At 35.8% G+C, this 17351-nt stretch overlaps 1 protein-coding gene across 2 annotated transcripts; it reads right to left on the reverse strand.

Moving 5' to 3' along the window:
• Window positions 1–13: 13 nt before the first annotated feature.
• On the reverse strand, window positions 14–11295 carry LOC110941902. Of its 2 annotated transcripts, none has more exons than XM_022183593.2 (8): window positions 11148–11295; window positions 5171–7471; window positions 4668–4813; window positions 2719–4128; window positions 1531–1579; window positions 1220–1440; window positions 1023–1130; window positions 14–630 (listed from the first exon to the last, which is right to left on the reverse strand). In XM_022183593.2, exons 2-8 carry the CDS (start codon window positions 7322–7324, stop codon window positions 402–404), a joined length of 4317 nt encoding a protein of 1438 aa, XP_022039285.1. In that variant the 5' UTR covers window positions 7325–7471; window positions 11148–11295; the 3' UTR covers window positions 14–401. The 2 variants fall into 2 exon arrangements, with proteins under 2 accessions (XP_022039285.1, XP_035846264.1); XM_035990371.1 differs by lacking the exon at window positions 11148–11295 and adding an exon at window positions 10298–10396.
• Between the last annotated feature and the right edge of the window lie 6056 nt (window positions 11296–17351).

The following is a 17351-nucleotide window of genomic DNA, read 5'->3' on the forward strand; positions in this document are numbered from 1 at the left end:
CATAAAAAGCAAATTGGGAACTCTTGACAGATAAATATATATTTTAGGCAGATAACAATGAATAACCCATCAAAATACATATTTGATCCATTAAAACTCATGGAGATATTTAAGTCAACATTTTTATCTACTTATAAAAGGAACCTTGCTAACTAATTGCCTACCCTTTTCAGTTCCACATTTACCCCCCACCCCAAACAAAATTCCAACTCCACCTATTTCTCAAGAATATGCAACCTAAACCCACAATATCATCATCACCACCATCATCATTTTCCAACCTATATTATAATTACTTTGCCCTACTGCTTTTTCCATAAATGGTGGGTCCCATGGTGCACGTCAGCAACGGTTCTACGTGCAACAAAATTGACGCGGGACGCGAATAGTTGAAGATTTTTTTACAGTGATAGGCATTGTACCCTCTCGGGAAGATTTTTGGGCAATTGGACTGCAATAACATATCTTTGAGGGAAAGGCTTTGGTGTGTTTGCAACTGTATCGGACGATGAAGCTTCACCGTCTGCTTGCCCCCTTCCATGAAATTTAGCGAAACGGTTAATGATCGAAAATTTCTCTAACTCCTGACATTCCACTCTCAAATCCAAGATTGATGCTTTCTGATCCAACCTGTCATATTAACAAGATCAATAAACCAAAACTGATAAAAAGACTAAGGGGCTGTTTGGCAACATCTGAATGGTTAAGTGCTGAACGAGTAAGAGGTCTGAACCATTAAGAGTCTGTATATTGCTTAACCGTTCAGAGGCAAATGTCTGACCAATTCAGATTAGAGGTCTTAACCGTTCAGACTCTATATAAATCTTAACCATTCAGAGGCAAATGTCTGAACCATTCGGACATCTGCTCATCTCGTGAAACAAACAGTCTGAACCATAAAGTGCTGAACCAGTAAGATGTCTGAACTATTAAGAGCCTCATTAAGAGGTAAACAAACAGCCCCTAACAGTTAGAACTCGTGTAAGGTCATTTATATATTATCAACACCTAGAAATTGATACCTTGAAAAATCATTTTCTACCCTTTTTAATTTACTCATGCAGTCTTCTACGGCTTCTGAAAGGCGTTTATCATCGCTTCTCTCGGAATCACTGCTTTTATCAGAGAGGCTGTATTTCAAAAAGAAAAGGAAAAAAATGATTTTAGATATAGCACATAATAATAGTATTCAAATTCAAACTAGTAGAATCATTCTTACAGATTTGATTTGCTAGGAGAACCACATGATACTAAATTGCATGCATCTCCGAGTGCCAATCGAGCAGCATAAAAAGCCATACTTTCATAGTTTAAAGTAGCATCTGCTGAAAGAAGAGTGGACGGGGGAGGGGGAAACAGTTGTTGCATTAACTGTGTTGAAAAGATAATACGTCTCTTTGGTCTAGGTACATATTCAACTAACGCCCCATCATCTTCCACCTGTCACCACCGTAATTCTTATTAGAAACCACTGAGAATCACACTAATAAAAATATTATAAAAAATAAATGAGAATGTGAGAAATCCTGCCTTTTCCATCAACCGGTTGGTTGCTTGACACCATTCCATAGAAGCAGTGCTGCAGGTTAAAATAAATAAACATCAGGTTAACATGACAATCTTGAAAGATAAGGTACATCCTCGTAAAGAAAAACTAATGGCTAAACATATTCTTTTTGGTGTTTGTGTTCCTATAGCTAGCGGTAGGGATGGGATTGGTACAACACCCGTACCAACAATACAGATACCAAATTTGAACAAAACTAGGTACCGAATAGCGTAACGATTATATTAGTACGGTACCGATACGGACGGGTATCGGTACCGTACCCACTTTAGTACCACCTTGTTTTTTTTTTATTTTTCGAGCACTCCATTGATCTTGGTACTGGTACACGTATGGGTACCAAATAGGCTAAATCGATACGAGTACCAATAAGATAAAGGTACCAAATTGGCTAAATTGGTACGTGTGCCGGTGTTCAAGAAACCATAATACCACAAATACGAAAATAAAGCATAATATCAAATTTGGTACCAACTCCATTTTTACCAAAAAAAGTACCGGGACTAATACCGTAAGTACCGAATACCGAAATCCTTAAACTTGGTACTGATGCATGTACCGAATAAGCAAAATCGGTATGAATATCTGTATGCGAGAAAAAAAATCTCATCCCTAGCTAGCGGAGGTGGCAATGTAGAATGTTACACATTTACTTATTCGGGTTGTGTTGTATCTCTAATATGTCAAACAAGTAAAATGTAGCTTAAATAAAAGCGAATTGAATGGGTCAAACTTGTAAAAAGTTGCACAAAGTGTATTTTTTATGCATAAAACCTCCTAATTATTTTATACAAAAACTAACATTCGTATTAAATGAATCTTAGGTTTTAGTAATATTTGACGAATTATACTCGTAAAATATAAAGTTTTTGGACATGATGTTTTCATGTCAAACGCGTAAAAAAAATTAGCTTGAAGAGAAAGGTAAAAAGTTGTCCATGGTGGATTTTTAATGCATAAAACCTCCTACCTTGATTTATTCAAAATTTATATAGTGGGAAAAATAAGTTATTTAATCTTGACTTAACACACAAATTATTTGTTAAAAAATCCATAATTTCATAAAAAGTGTTTCATGTAAACCTGACCCATTTTGACTTGTTATCCAACCCGCCCAACAAATCAGAGTATTTATCAGTTTCAATACACACCAGATGTCTCGGACAATTTTAGAACTCCCAGATACTTCCTTGAGCCAAGAATGAATATCATCTCTAGACCACTTGCGTTTCTTTGCACTCACGGTAACCAAACTTTGAACAGCTGTTTTCAGTGGCGGGGAGATCAACTGGTGGTCAACCACCACAGATGATGGAACCAATGGGGTTTTCCAGATAACACCACCCTGACTGTTATCAGCTGAACCACTCGCTGGCGGCTCCTTTGCATCCTGTGTCGTCTCCAAACTACCAGAACCTTTAAACGGCGGTTCCACAGTTTTTACAGCATCAGCTCTTTGTGACAACATTTGACCACCTTTGAATGTTCCATATTGATCAAACCATGACGGAGCCATTTGAGGACTTATGTGAGAGTTCTGATGAGACGCAAGTGCATCTTTTGAAGGTGGGTTAGCAGGTAGAGAAGCTAGACTCCGGTCAACATTATCTGTTGGCACTTGCTGACCAGGCAATAAGTTATCTGAGTCTTTCAATCTCTTCATTACCCTGTTATTTGGGTCAGTATCTGTATGTTTAAAAGCCTTCATTTGGTTCAGTAGCGAGATTTGTTGATGAAAATTATTTGGTTTAAGAGAACGACCAAACGCTTCAAGATCTTTCTGAGATGCAGTATTAACAGGATCACTGCCTGCTGCTGGTCCATTCATCGTTTGACCAGTTGACTGCTCGCCCACAGAAGTAATAAACCCCTGTGCACTCAACGAACTTCTATTCCCCTTCTTTTCTGCTTCTTGTTCCTCTAGATTCTGCTTACCTAAAGAAGCTGATTCCACAATATTTAATTGACTTTTGTGAGCTTGAGTTGCTGAAAAAAGTTGTTGACTTTGGACGTTTGACAATGCATTAGGCAACATTTTCGGAAATGCACCTTGTTGAGAAACACGAGAATGAGGAGCATGTCCATTGAAAGATTCATTACTGGCCGTTGAATGGCTTTGAAACTGATTTCTTACATTATTAAAATCAGTACCACCTAAAGCAGCAGATAAGTTTGTCATCATCTTATGTCCAGCGGGTTGACTTTCAATTTGACCTGATATACTCATTCTATCATTCTTAAATTGTTCCTGGAACGGAGGAAACGCAGACAGCTCAGCATGACCCTTGCCCCTTGAATTAGCAGACAGCTGAGATTGACTCAAGGAATTAGGTTTGACCGCCTGCATAGTCATTGGTAACCGCTGTGAAGGTGGGCCAAGCTGTAAACCAATACCCTGAGAGTTGGATGATTGACTTCTTTGATGACCACCAAAAGATCCATCGGAATTTTCTGGTTCGGGGATCTCAGATGAAACATTACGTTCCAATGAGTTCATATGCCTTAGTACTCCACCGTCCTTTGATTGATCCACCTTGTGAAGAAGCTCCAGCATATTTTGACTGCTCAAGTCAGCAATGAAAGTCAACAAATTGCAAAATAAGCTTTCATAATCTCTTACATAGTTACATAAAAGGCAGGAAAGAGTAAAATGTCATTTTCGTCCCTGAGGTTTGGCCAGTTTTGCAACTATCGTCCAAAGGTTTGTTTTTTCGCATTTGGATCCAAAAGGTTTGAAATCTTGCCCTTTCGTCTGGCTCGTTAACTCCATCCATTTTTTCCATTAAATCAGGGGTATTTTCATCTTTTTTGCTAACTTAAAAGGCAGTTCGGTCTTTTTTACTTTATGTAAAAAACGAATACCCCTGAAAAAACCAAATTGCCCTTTAAGTTAGCAAAAAAGACGGAAAGACCCCTGATTTAACGGAGAAAAATGGATGGAGTTAATGAGCCGGATGAGAATGGCAAGATTTCAAACCTTTTGAATCCAGATGCAGAAAAACAAACCTTTGGACGGAAGTCACAAAACTGGTCAAACCTCAGGAACGAAAATGGCATTTTAATCGGCAGGAAATAAAGAACATCAGAATGCAAATAATACCTAGGTTGAGATGCCTTATCTAATGCGGATAAACCTACAGATCTGTCATGGGGAGCAAACATATTAGACACGTGACCAGGAATCATGCCTTTGAAACGCGTATCATCAGATCCTTTCAGGGCACCTTCAACCTCAGGCCCAAAACCCTGAAAAAAGAACAGTGGTCACTTGTAAGCTGTAACCACCATGTTATAGGAACATATAGTACAAATATACGATAGAGGTGACAACGTTAACCGCTTACTTAACGATGGGTAAATTCGGATAGCGTTTTATATCAATTAGGTTAATAAAAAAATTGTTAAAAAGAAAACGGGTCCAACAGGTTGAAAGTCGTATTTAACACATCAACTAATTATTATTATTAGAAGTAACAAACTGGACAATAAAGTGTGTATAGATCAACCCACACTGAAAAAATAACTTGTTCAACACCACCCGTTTTTAACCGTACAACCTGCCCGACAGGCCCATCTAGCCAGTTCAGTAGAGCTTTTACAAACCTGGCCACCAGTTTTGTTAAGTCCAAAACTTCCATGATCTTGACTTCCTAACCCTCGAGAATGCTGCAGGGGCACAGACTTTGTACCGGTACCTTGTCTTGTTCCGTAAGACACTCCAACATCTTCATCCAGGTTTCCCATTGGATGATACTGAAATTTCCGTGGGCCTGGGCCCGAAATCATCCTACCTGCCTGATTAAATAAACTCTGTTTTGTTCCAGCATCTGATGAAAATTGTTCCCGTTGACCAACTGTATTAGGATGGTGAGATGAACTGGACCTGTAGCTGTCGTTAGAGTTCTCCTTTCTACTGCTATTTAGATCCTCTTTATCTGAGCTATTGAACGATGATTCAGATATCTGTGGGCCCTTATTATTCAGACGATGTTGTGAAATCTCGGAATTCTCACTCCCTTTAGATTTCCCAGAAGAATCAACATGTTTCCAGTAATTAATATTGTTCGGAGAGAATTGGTTGGAATGATTACCACCCTGCTGCACATTGCTTAAACTTGGTACACCAGCAGTGTTTACTCTCTTCCAGTCATTATTCTGAGATTGCTGTAACGAACTCTCGGTATCATTCATGTTGAATCCAGTTTTCACAGATGACGGAACGGGCTCATTTGCATTGAATTGATTTCTTTTATTATTCGGTTGGCTTGCTCCATGCTGCTGAGGTGTACGCTGACCTGGCGCAGAACTTTCATTTAGTCCTAAAGAATGTTGGAACCCCATGTTGCTATGATGCGTATCATTTATATTACGTAGTACGCTGATATCACTTGAACCTGTTTGTGTTTCATGGTTGGCAGGTTCCAGTACGGGGTTCTGAAAATTAAGATCGGGCCATTCTTCTTGTACGCCTACACCACCGCCACCCTCACCGCTAGTAGTTTCCGCCACTGCAGATTGCATAAGGGCGCTCCAGCTACCACTCTGCATAGAAGGCAAACCACTTGCAATTTCGTTATCATCCAACAAACTAGACATTCCTCCAGTCACGTTTTCGTTATCATCTGAACCAAACAAGAATTTCTCCTCCTCGGGGTCTAAAGAAGCTGCATCCGCAGCTGACTTATCCTGCACCATCTCTACAGGGGATTCCTGCGCAGATAGATTTTGTAGGCCAATTTGTTGCTGAATGTGTTCCATCTTCATCCCACGGTTTGACCCTTGACCAAACGCATTCCCAAACAAACCTTTATTGGGGACCATATTCTGCTCCGGAATTACAGCATAATTGTTATGAGGAAACTGATTTATAGATCCTCTTGAGCTAGAAACAGGAACCCCATATAACGATGGTTCAACCTGCTGCTGAACAAACCCCATGGACCGCTGTGGCTGACCCTGTTCAGGGTGCATCGATGGTGAAGCACGGTGTGACCAGTTTGGGTTAACTGCTGCAGGCTCGGTCCAACCATAACCGGACGAATTAGAAGTCGGTGTGCCATTAACAAGCCCATGTGTATGGCTTCCAGTCCCCTGTTGTCTAGCGAATTGAGAAGCTTGGTTTAACGAGTTTTGTTGCCGTTGAAGTTCTTGCATTTTTCTGAGCATAAGTTGCTGTTGAAGTTGCTGTATGTCGCCAAATCCTGACTGCTGTTGTTGTAGTAAACCAGGATATTGACTATTGGTCTGATGTTGACCACCAAAAAGGTCAAGACTACCATGAGCTTCAGAACTCTCGGGTCTAAACGGATTCTTTGGAGGTTGTTCAGGAACAGGTTCTTGTTGGGCCTCAAAGAATGGAAACCCCCTTTGGTTCACGTTATTTTGACCGTATTCTCTATTCACTCCCATAAAATTTGCTTCATCTGGCCTCGTTTGAAAATTTTGGCGTCCATACATGTAGCCGTTTAAGCTCGGTTGTTCATGGTGAGACTGAGACATATTTCTAGCAGACTCAGGCCTCGCATTTGTTTGAGTGGTGTTGAAGATATGTGGGTCCGAAACACGTTGACCACTGTGTCCTCTCTCAGTTTCTGATTGTTGAGAATTGTAGTTTCCTGGACTGGAATCTGACACACCAAACTGTTTCTGATTACCGACCCACAGATTGTCGTTTATAGGCCAATTCCCATCCTGTGATCGCAAGTTTTCTTGCGCAAAGAAATTGTGAACCCTATCCCCAACTCCGTTGCCAGGCATTAATGATGTAAGCCCCACGATTTGAGGCTAAAACGAAAGATTTCTCACTTTCTTGCAGATGTACTTTCAAAAACTGTATGTAACTCCAGCATATATACAGTGATCTGGCATCACACTTCCATTAAGCTAACTCACCTAGGAAAAATCCTGAACATGAAAAAAAATTAACAATCATATATATGAAGTGTTAGCTAATAAGAATCCAGCTACTTTATGCACATTTTAAAAATGAGTTAAAAACAAGACAACCTGTTATGTATAAAAAATTGTACTTTCTTTTAACTCATCAATCCTATATAATCGATGTACTTTGTAACAAAATTATATGTTAATGGGAAAAGCATTTTAAATGCCAAAAGTATCATAAAAGCTAGGTGTATGGGGCGACTGGTACCTATGATTAAACATGTATTATGGTGCATCCATAACACATAATAGAATTAATGCAAATATCTCTTCCCTTTATATCGCAGAAAGTTAACAAATCTAGCATTTTTTTTCATAAGCTATTAATTTGTTTGTATTATAATAAATACAACGCTTAACTTCTTATTCTTGTTTAATCCTTTCTTCACTAAATTAAAGATTATTTATTTAGTACTTTCCAATATAAGAAATATGAACAGTAAATAATCATGTAAGATTGTAGAGAAATAATCATAGTGGAGTCTTGAGGTTAAAAAGCTATTACTTTTTATTAGATATTAATACTAAATATTTCATTACAGACCACACAAAAGGAAAGAAAAGGGTTTGTTTGGAGATGATAATAAAAATTCAGTTATTGACAATCTTTTATAAATACAGACAGAAAGACAAGAATGATATATTTTGATTTATACTGCATGCACATCCGTTTCTGGATTAAAAATATTACTAGATAAGCTATTCTAACAGTCCCAACAACTTCTAAAGGTTCTTTCCTAGGCCCAAGACTGAGTTTAATAAATGATTAAATGCTATGAAACAAACACAATTCAACTATTTAGTAAGTTAATTATTAGTATCTAGGATTCCAAGCAATAAATTTTATGTAACATATACTAGTATCTTTGGCAGGAATGGATATATAAAGAAATACCATGAATTGAATGCTTCCTAGTATAGGCTACTTTGTTCTGCATTAGTTGTCCTTATTGACTGAGAACATTTACCGAGAAAAATTATTTGAACATCAAACCAAAATACTACAATTCTCAACTTTAAATTTTACCATTTCAACGAGTTGACATTTATAATTATTAGCAGTTAGCCAGCTAGTATTTGTACTACAGGGTTGGTCAATGTAATTGCTGAATACCAAAAAAAAAAAAAACAAATTAGATAATATATGTTGACATAAATCATCACTAACCAGGTAATCTGAGAGTTTTGATACAAGGTTTTAACAAAAATTTTGACTGTTTCAAAAAGGAAATGTGAGTTAAATGTTTAGACCAATTATAAACATAGTGGCATGCTAAATGCAACTCTCGACTAGACAAAATAGACAATCGACGCCAAGGAAGTGTTATGACATGGTATGCATTCAAATATAAGTATAGCATAACCTATGCACACATACACAAATGATCATTGCTGGTGTTACCGTCTTATTACCAAAAGAAGTATTTATAGTACAACGATATGATGACCTAAAATTATCTAAAATTATAGTACAATGATATGATGACCTAAAATTATCTAAAACTACCATAGTGCAGGTCAAGCCTTGAACAACAAATTTCAAGTGTCAGAACAAATGAAATTAATCAATACTAGTACCATAATGTATACAGTCAATCAGTCATACACGTAAGCAATAGAAAATAAAACTACAGTTTTCACTGGTCTTTCCTAATGTAGACTTCGATTAATGTCAACCCTCGCAGAAAATACGGAAATAACATGTATAAGTAAATTAGTACAAAACATAAAAGTAAATATTATAGCGATCTGTAAGTCAATAATGTACTTCTATTAACCACAGAAGATTGTCTGGTCTCATTAGTCATTCGTTATGATTTAAGCAAATACCATTAATAAATCTTTTTATTTGTCTGGCTAGTAACTACTAATAAGTTTTGTATCAATAAATTTGCATGGAAACCAACCAAAATAGCAAAATTAAGGTAAGAGATATAGGATAATATGTAATAATAACATACGATATACACGTTTGTTTGCCAAAGCAACAGAAAAAAAAATCTACACAAGAACCAACAAAATAGCAAATTAAGTTAAATAACCTGGGTAGAATATATAGAGAATCATATAATATTTTAGGCAACAGATGTCTATCTATGATGTTGGATTATCTCATTTACAAAATCTGAGATAAAATCAATACGACAAGTTTACATTAATAGAGATAGAAAGCACGGTATATATGAAAACTGATATCATTAGAAGTGACATAAAAATAGCATACAGTAACTATAAAAAGAAAATAACCTTCTTAATATTTTTTTTAAAAGCCAGCAGAGCACTAACCGTGCACCTCGCTTAAAAAAGACCGTCTCATTTAGCAACCATATCACTAACTAGACATTCTTGGCCACCTCGCTGAAAGTTCTACGAAAAAATTTCCTTGATGGCTCAAACTCCTCATCCTAAATTTTTCAAAATTCAGAAATCCTGCTGAGCTAACTTAACATTGAACAAAAACACCAATTTAAAAACTATAAGCAGAAATCCTCGCCCATGGCATTATAGTCTAGTGGCATCTTGGGGTGCTTACTTTGGGACCATTAGGTCTTGGGTTCGATTCCCACAAGGGGGGTTTTCCCAGATTTATTGGGTTTCCTCCTGAATTGGTGTATAGGCATTATTTCCTAGTGGAGATGGATATGATCGGGTGGTTCCGCTGGTGGCACGATGATACTCCAGTGGTCCGTCAGTGATCCAAATTTGCCGTTTAAAAAAAAAACTATAAACAGAAACTGAAACTCAAACTAGTTTAGATAAACTGGCAACATTTGGTTACCGACTTACCATATATACAGGTGTATAAAAAAGCTGATTATCTGCTAACTTACGATCTGCAGTTATGGGCCAATGATCCGCAGAAGACCAAATGGTTTGGGGGGAGGTGGGAAGGTTTATCCACTTATGTGGGGTTCCTGCTCGGGAGATCTCAGGTCGAATCTTGCGGGGGGCGAACTGTGGCACCGGTTCAAACTGGCAATAATATGCCAACCGTGGGATTCCTACTCATGACCTGGGTGATCAAAGGCCAAAGGTCTAACCGGGTGATCTAGCGTCCAAAAAAAACGATCTGCAGTTATGGACCATTAAGTCAACCCTAGATAACTCCTACCAATACTATAGAAGTTAGCTATCTATTGTCACAGCCCCTACACTTTCCATAAATAATCACTATCCACTAATATAGCAGAAGCTAATTAAGCATCAGTAAATATTAACACAAATCTAGAAAACTTCAAAAACAACACTTCAAAACAATAAACAAAAAGCGCAGCTCCTAATTCAAAACCAGAAGATTACAAGAACTACCAAAAGTAACCACAACTAGCCACTCAAAAACCACCATAAACACACAAACACACACACACATTGCATCAACAAAAACCAAACAACACCACCTAAACCCCAAAAACTCTCACCAAAACGCAAAATCTACACAAAACAGCAACAAATCATACCTACTAACCGTCTCCACACCTAAATTCAAACCAAATCAGCAATTCATCCAATCAAAAAGCAGAATATAAGCACAACAACAAAGGCGATTCGTTCGAAAAGTGAAATTAAAGGCGTTTGCTTTTCAGATTGTATAAAATTAGGGTTTTTAGGCGTGTGAAAAAGGTGTGTACGAACTTACGTGAGAACATTGAGCTGTGGATGCTTGTAGAGATTGAATTTGAAGGTCCGATGAGGTTTAGGGTTTGAATCGGTGAGAAGATGAGGGATTCAAGAGAGATAAAGTGATCGTAAGAAATTTTCAACGAACTGTAGAATGAGCTTAGGTTGGGTGCCGAAGCGGAGGTTCGGGTGAATACGAGCCGTGTGGTTTGGGTTGGGGCAAACCTAATCCAATATAATAAAAAAAAGGAAATGGAACCAAAGGGAATCGTGTAGTGAAGAAAATGATTTATGACAAGAAAGATTAATCCAATTTGAATTTCACTTTTATTGTAAACCTAGTTATTATATTATCACTATGTTAGAACCCCGTGTATTACACGGGTTAAATAAATGTAATTTAATATACTAAATTAAAACAAGTATTCTTTAAAAATCTTGTTTATTACACGGGTTGAACAAATGTAATTTTATATATTAAGTAATAAAAAAATTATATCTCTAAGAATCTCATATATTGTACTGAATAAATGTAATTTTATATACCAAATAATAAAAACCCGTGTATTGTACGGGTTGAATAAATCTAATTATATATACTAAATAATAAAAAAAGTTATATTTTTAAAAACACTGTGTATTACACGGGTTAAATAAATGTAATTTTGTAACCTTGTATATTACACGGGTTGGATAAATGTAATTTTATAAACTAAATAATAAAAAAAATTATATCTTTATAAACCCCGTGTATTATACGGGTTGAATAAATCTAATTATATATACTAAATCATCATCATCATCATCATACTCAGTAAATCCCACAAATAGCAAAGCTAAGGTAGGGTCTGAGGAGAGTAAGATGTAGAGGCTGCTTTCAATAAGACCCCCGACTCGATAGTAGTTTTGCATCAAGCTTTGGACATAAGGCACATAACGCTCAGCAATCGGGACAAAGACCGATTAGTGCATGTTCCCTTTTGTTTTTCTGCTATCAACGCCACCACATGATGATGATGCATGATTAACCGTCCGCCGTTTTTAACGTTATTTCACAAATTTAGTGAAATAACGTTAAAATTAGTGCAATTTCACTTTTGCCCTCCGAGCGTTCACACATATATACATTATTAAAAGTTAGATTAGATTATATATGAAATTAAGTGTATAACAAAAAGTCTTTATGAATTTCACGTATAATTAATTGGAATCCTTTATTAAAAGTAGGTTAGATTATATATGGGCTTATACGTGTGAGTAATTGTGATTATTGAATGGTTGAATTTTGAGGGTTTTGAAATGTGAATTTGATTATGATAGATTATATTTTAGTTTTAAAACTTCTAGAATGATTTAATCAAATAAAAGGATTATGATTTCCTAGAAACAAAAATAACTGAGTTTTTTTTCCTGGTCATTTTGAACATGAGCAAATAGAACGATAGCATCTTAATAAAAAAAACTAATTACAAATGTGAAACCCAATAATTTTACTTCTGTCCCATTTGAACACGGAAAAGATAAGTACAAACTAAATTTAAAAAAAATGCAATATGAAAATAAGAGATAGAATAATAGATATATTTTTTTCATAAAATAAGAGATAAGGGTAAACTAAATAAAATAGTGTCAATTTGATAAATAATAATATTAAGTATGAAAAGGTAGGAAATTACAAATGTAGACATCTTCAATGAATGACACGTGTCCAAAATCAGGTTTCTTTTATTATATAGTATAGATTAGAAAGTATGTTTTTTTTTAAGTAAACTGTCATTTTAGTCTCTGTGGTTTGGCCAGTTTTGCCATTTTAGTCCAAATCTTAAACTTTTTATACCTGGGTCCCTGTGGTTTGCATTTTGTTGTCATTTTAGTCCAAAATCCAAAAACCCCATTTTTTTACTGTTGCAACATTCTATTTTGAACATGAAATAACTGAGTTTTTTTTCCTGGTCATTTTGAACATGAGCAAATAGAACGATAGCATCTTAATAAAAAAAAAACTAATTACAAATGTGAAACCCAATAATTTTACTTCTGTCCCATTTGAACACGGAAAAGATAAGTACAAACTAAATTTAAAAAAAAATGCAATATGAAAATAAGAGATAGAATAATAGATATATTTTTTTCATAAAATAAGAGATAAGGGTAAACTAAATAAAATAGTGTCAATTTGATAAATAATAATATTAAGTATGAAAAGGTAGGAAATTACAAATGTAGACATCTTCAATGAATGACACGTGTCCAAAATCAGGTTTCTTTTATTATATAGTATAGATTAGAAAGTATGTTTTTTTTTAAGTAAACTGTCATTTTAGTCTCTGTGGTTTGGCCAGTTTTGCCATTTTAGTCCAAATCTTAAACTTTTTATACCTGGGTCCCTGTGGTTTGCATTTTGTTGTCATTTTAGTCCAAAATCCAAAAACCCCATTTTTTACTGTTGCAACATTCTATTTTGTCTTTTAGTTCAGGGGCATTTTGATCATTTTGTTTTTCATTTAACATTTTCTTAATTAACATTTTGGTCATCTTCCCCAAATAAATAATCATCATCCCAAAATAAAACCCTAACTGACTCTCTCCCTTCTATCTCTCTCTCATCTCTCTCTTCTCTCTCTATAAACAACATAAAACCCCAAATAAATCAGCAGCAGACTGTGACCACCATCGCTAATTGCTCAACTAAAAATCGAAATTGTTGCATTTTAATCGATTATCTAACGTTTTTGCTCACGGTTTTTGTTCCAGATCGGAAGAACAGAGCCACTTGCAGCTCGTAGAACGTGAAGAAATCGATGAAGAAGAAGATCTGTTTGAAGCGATTGACAAGCGTAAGCAGATTCGTATCGATTATCTCATATTCTCTACGTCAGTTGAAGTATTGGAAGTCGAAATCGTTATGAATATGTTCAAATTTATGAAATCGAACTTGTAGGTTATCTCGTATTCTTTACATCGATTATCTGAAATTCTCTTCGTGTACGTGACTTGTACATTCGTATTTTTGTTGTTAGTTAGTTGAATTGCTCTATTGAAAATCAAAATCGTTGTGAGTAGTTCAGATTTAGAAGATCGAAGTTGTAGAAATCGTTCTCTTCATTTCGTTACGATGCTAGTTGCTCAACTGAAAACTGAAATCAGTATGAATAGGTTCATATTTATGGAATAGAACTTGTAAAAATCGTTATGAATAGGTTCAGATTTATGAATCGAACTTATAGAAGTTGTTATATCCATATGACGATGCTAATTGCTCTATTGAAAACTGAAATTGTTATATATATGCTCGGAGTTATGGAATAGAACTTGTAAAAATCATTATGAATAGGTTCAGATTTATGAATCGAACTTGTAGAAGTTGTTATATCCTCATGATGATGATGAATCGCTTAAGTTTCGATGATGAAGATGAACATCTGGGTTTTGATCTGCTGGTTGCATAAAAGGAAATGAAATTTAAAAAATGACCAGAATGCCCCTGCACTAAAGAACAAAATAATCAGTTTTCAACAGTCAAAATAGAGGGTTTTTAGATTTTGGACTAAAATGGCAACAAAATGCAAACCACAGGGACCCAGATGTAAAAAGTTTGAGATTTGGACTAAAATGGCAAAATTGGCCAAACCACAGGGACCAAAATGGCAGTTTACTCTTTTTTTTGTAAAGGGTTACCCGGTGAATTCCATTATAGATAACCGTCAAATAAATACACATAGTGAGGATGAATTCCCCACTAGTTCATATACAAGACAGGTTCCATATATATAAGCAAAAACCAAGATATCACATCAACCTAGCCTACTACAATCATTGTAACGCCCGGCTCTTTCGTACTTTCCATTTATAGAAAGTTTTGTTCGTATTTCTATTTTTGGAAACCTTGTATTCTTGTAATCGTTCCTTTCGTTGTAATGATTATCAAACCGAGACTTGGATCATTAATGAAGCTTGTATTTTGTTACGTTTATGTTATACGCATTCTATGTATGCTCGTATGTTCGATTTGGTGAATCAATCGATGTTTAATCGTTATTCTTGGAAACTATGTGCGAAACTTGTAATTAATCTAAACTTATGCATTGAACGTGTTTTGAACGAGAACGATACTTGGTTATGACATTTATACGCTTAAACATACTTTGGTTATGATCATCATGCTTAACTACACCTTATACTATGCTTTTATATCAAAACAAGTCCCTAAACTATCAAAAATGCACCTAAAAGAATCAAACATAAACTTCAGGGGCCAAAATGCAACAAAACCAAACTTGTTGGAACCAGGGCGCCGCGTGACGCCTAGCCCCCCCTCGCGTCACGCTACGCCCCTGTTTCGGCAGAATGTGTGTTTCTTGAGCTGGTTGCACGAAATCCAATTCTCCAAACTCACCCAATCACCTTTAATCCACCTCTAGTCACCTCCAATCACCTTCTAACTCTTCCATTATAAATACCCACCTTCTCCAACCCATTTGACACTTTCACAACTCCTAAATCTTCACTAAACTACTCTCTAATCAGCTGAGAATCTGAGTTTTGGACAGATTCGTGAAGACTTACAAAAGTGAGTGTAACTTGCTCATTTCTCAACCAAATCACTTGGTTCTTCTTCCTATTGCTTTGTTATGTCCTTGGGTTTGAATCCTTGGTTTTTCCTTGGAAGAATCATGCTTGGATTTGCCCTAAAATGGACTAAAACTTTCTGTTTTGTTTATTATTATTCAACAACTTGTTATTTCTTATCCAACTTGTGTCTAACACATCTCACACCAATGTCCTAATGCTTACAACCTCTCTTATGGTTGGGTAAGCTTAAAAACATGGTTGAGACACTTAAAATCAGAGGATTAAACCTCATAAACTTGGTGTTTTGATTAGGGTTTTAACCCACAAGTCATGTCAAACTTAGACTTTGATACATGAGTGATTATGGAACAACTTGGGTTATCCAAACATACAATCCTCACATGATTTGATGATTTCTATTAGTTAGCTTATCTTACATACTCGTATAAACCTTAGTTCGTGACCCTCCTTGGTTGTCTTTACATCAAGAGAAGTGGTGAACTTCAAAGGGGTGCCTAAATGGAAGCTTAGTCTTCCTACCCCATACATGACATCCTTGTAACTAAGAGGTGCCTAAATGGAGATTTAATCTTCTACCTCTTACTTGAAATATTGGACCTAAATAATATGTAATATTTAGCCTAAGTATAAGCATATACTCATTCGAACCTTTGATGTTAAACTTGTGTTTACATGTTAAAGAAGTAGAATATCATCCAAGACCTAAACCTTAATATGATTCTAATGGGTTCACTACCCATGAAAAACATTAAATAACCATATTGGTTACCTAGTGTCATATGATGGTTATAAAGTCTAAAAGATGATTATTTTTACATACACATATACTTTCGTTATACTAAGTTATTTCCATATTCTTAATCTTCCGTAAACGCCAAACTCACACACCTACGTCTCCTCGTGTAGAAGGACTAGGTGCTCCAAGCTAAATCATCCACCAAACTTACTCTCGGATCTTCCAAGTCAAGACTTGTAAACCGTGAGTATACTCGAACCCATTTTACTTTTAAACACTTTGGGTGCAACATGTATTCTATATTAAACGCACGTGACACTTGAAACTTATTTGAAACATGCTCTATCCTTTTAAACATGAAACATGAAACTTGTGAAACTTGAGACTATTTTGTGCTATGTGAACGTTTAATATTTGTGTGTAGTTCCGCCTTAACAATGGTAGCGCTATAGGGGTAATGCACCTCCCCGTTAGTCTTTGGGGTATTGTTAGGAGGAGACATATTAACCTCCCGTGAAACTTTAGGTTAGGTACTTTAACGCATTGGAAACTTGGGCTATCACTTGGACTGCGTAAACTAGCATGGTTGAAACTATTTTAATATGTTCATGTTGGATACGAGTTTTTATTCTATATGCTATGTAAACAAACTTGTATACTCGCTCTTTGCTTTTGCATTGAAACTCTATTTTAATACATGTTGCAGGTTGATTTTTGAAGTATGGATGATTGATGAAACAAGTTTAGGGTGGACTAGATACACACCTAAATTTATCTATCTTTTGTTGTTATGTTATTTGTTGAAACAATGTTGTTATTTCCTTTTGAATATTGTATGACATTTAGTTTTGAAATGAAATTTGAATTTAATTAAATATTGTCACATAGTGTTAT

The sequence above is a fragment of the Helianthus annuus genome, chromosome 5 (genome assembly GCF_002127325.2).
Source record: "Helianthus annuus cultivar XRQ/B chromosome 5, HanXRQr2.0-SUNRISE, whole genome shotgun sequence".
Lineage (NCBI taxonomy): Eukaryota > Viridiplantae > Streptophyta > Magnoliopsida > Asterales > Asteraceae > Helianthus > Helianthus annuus.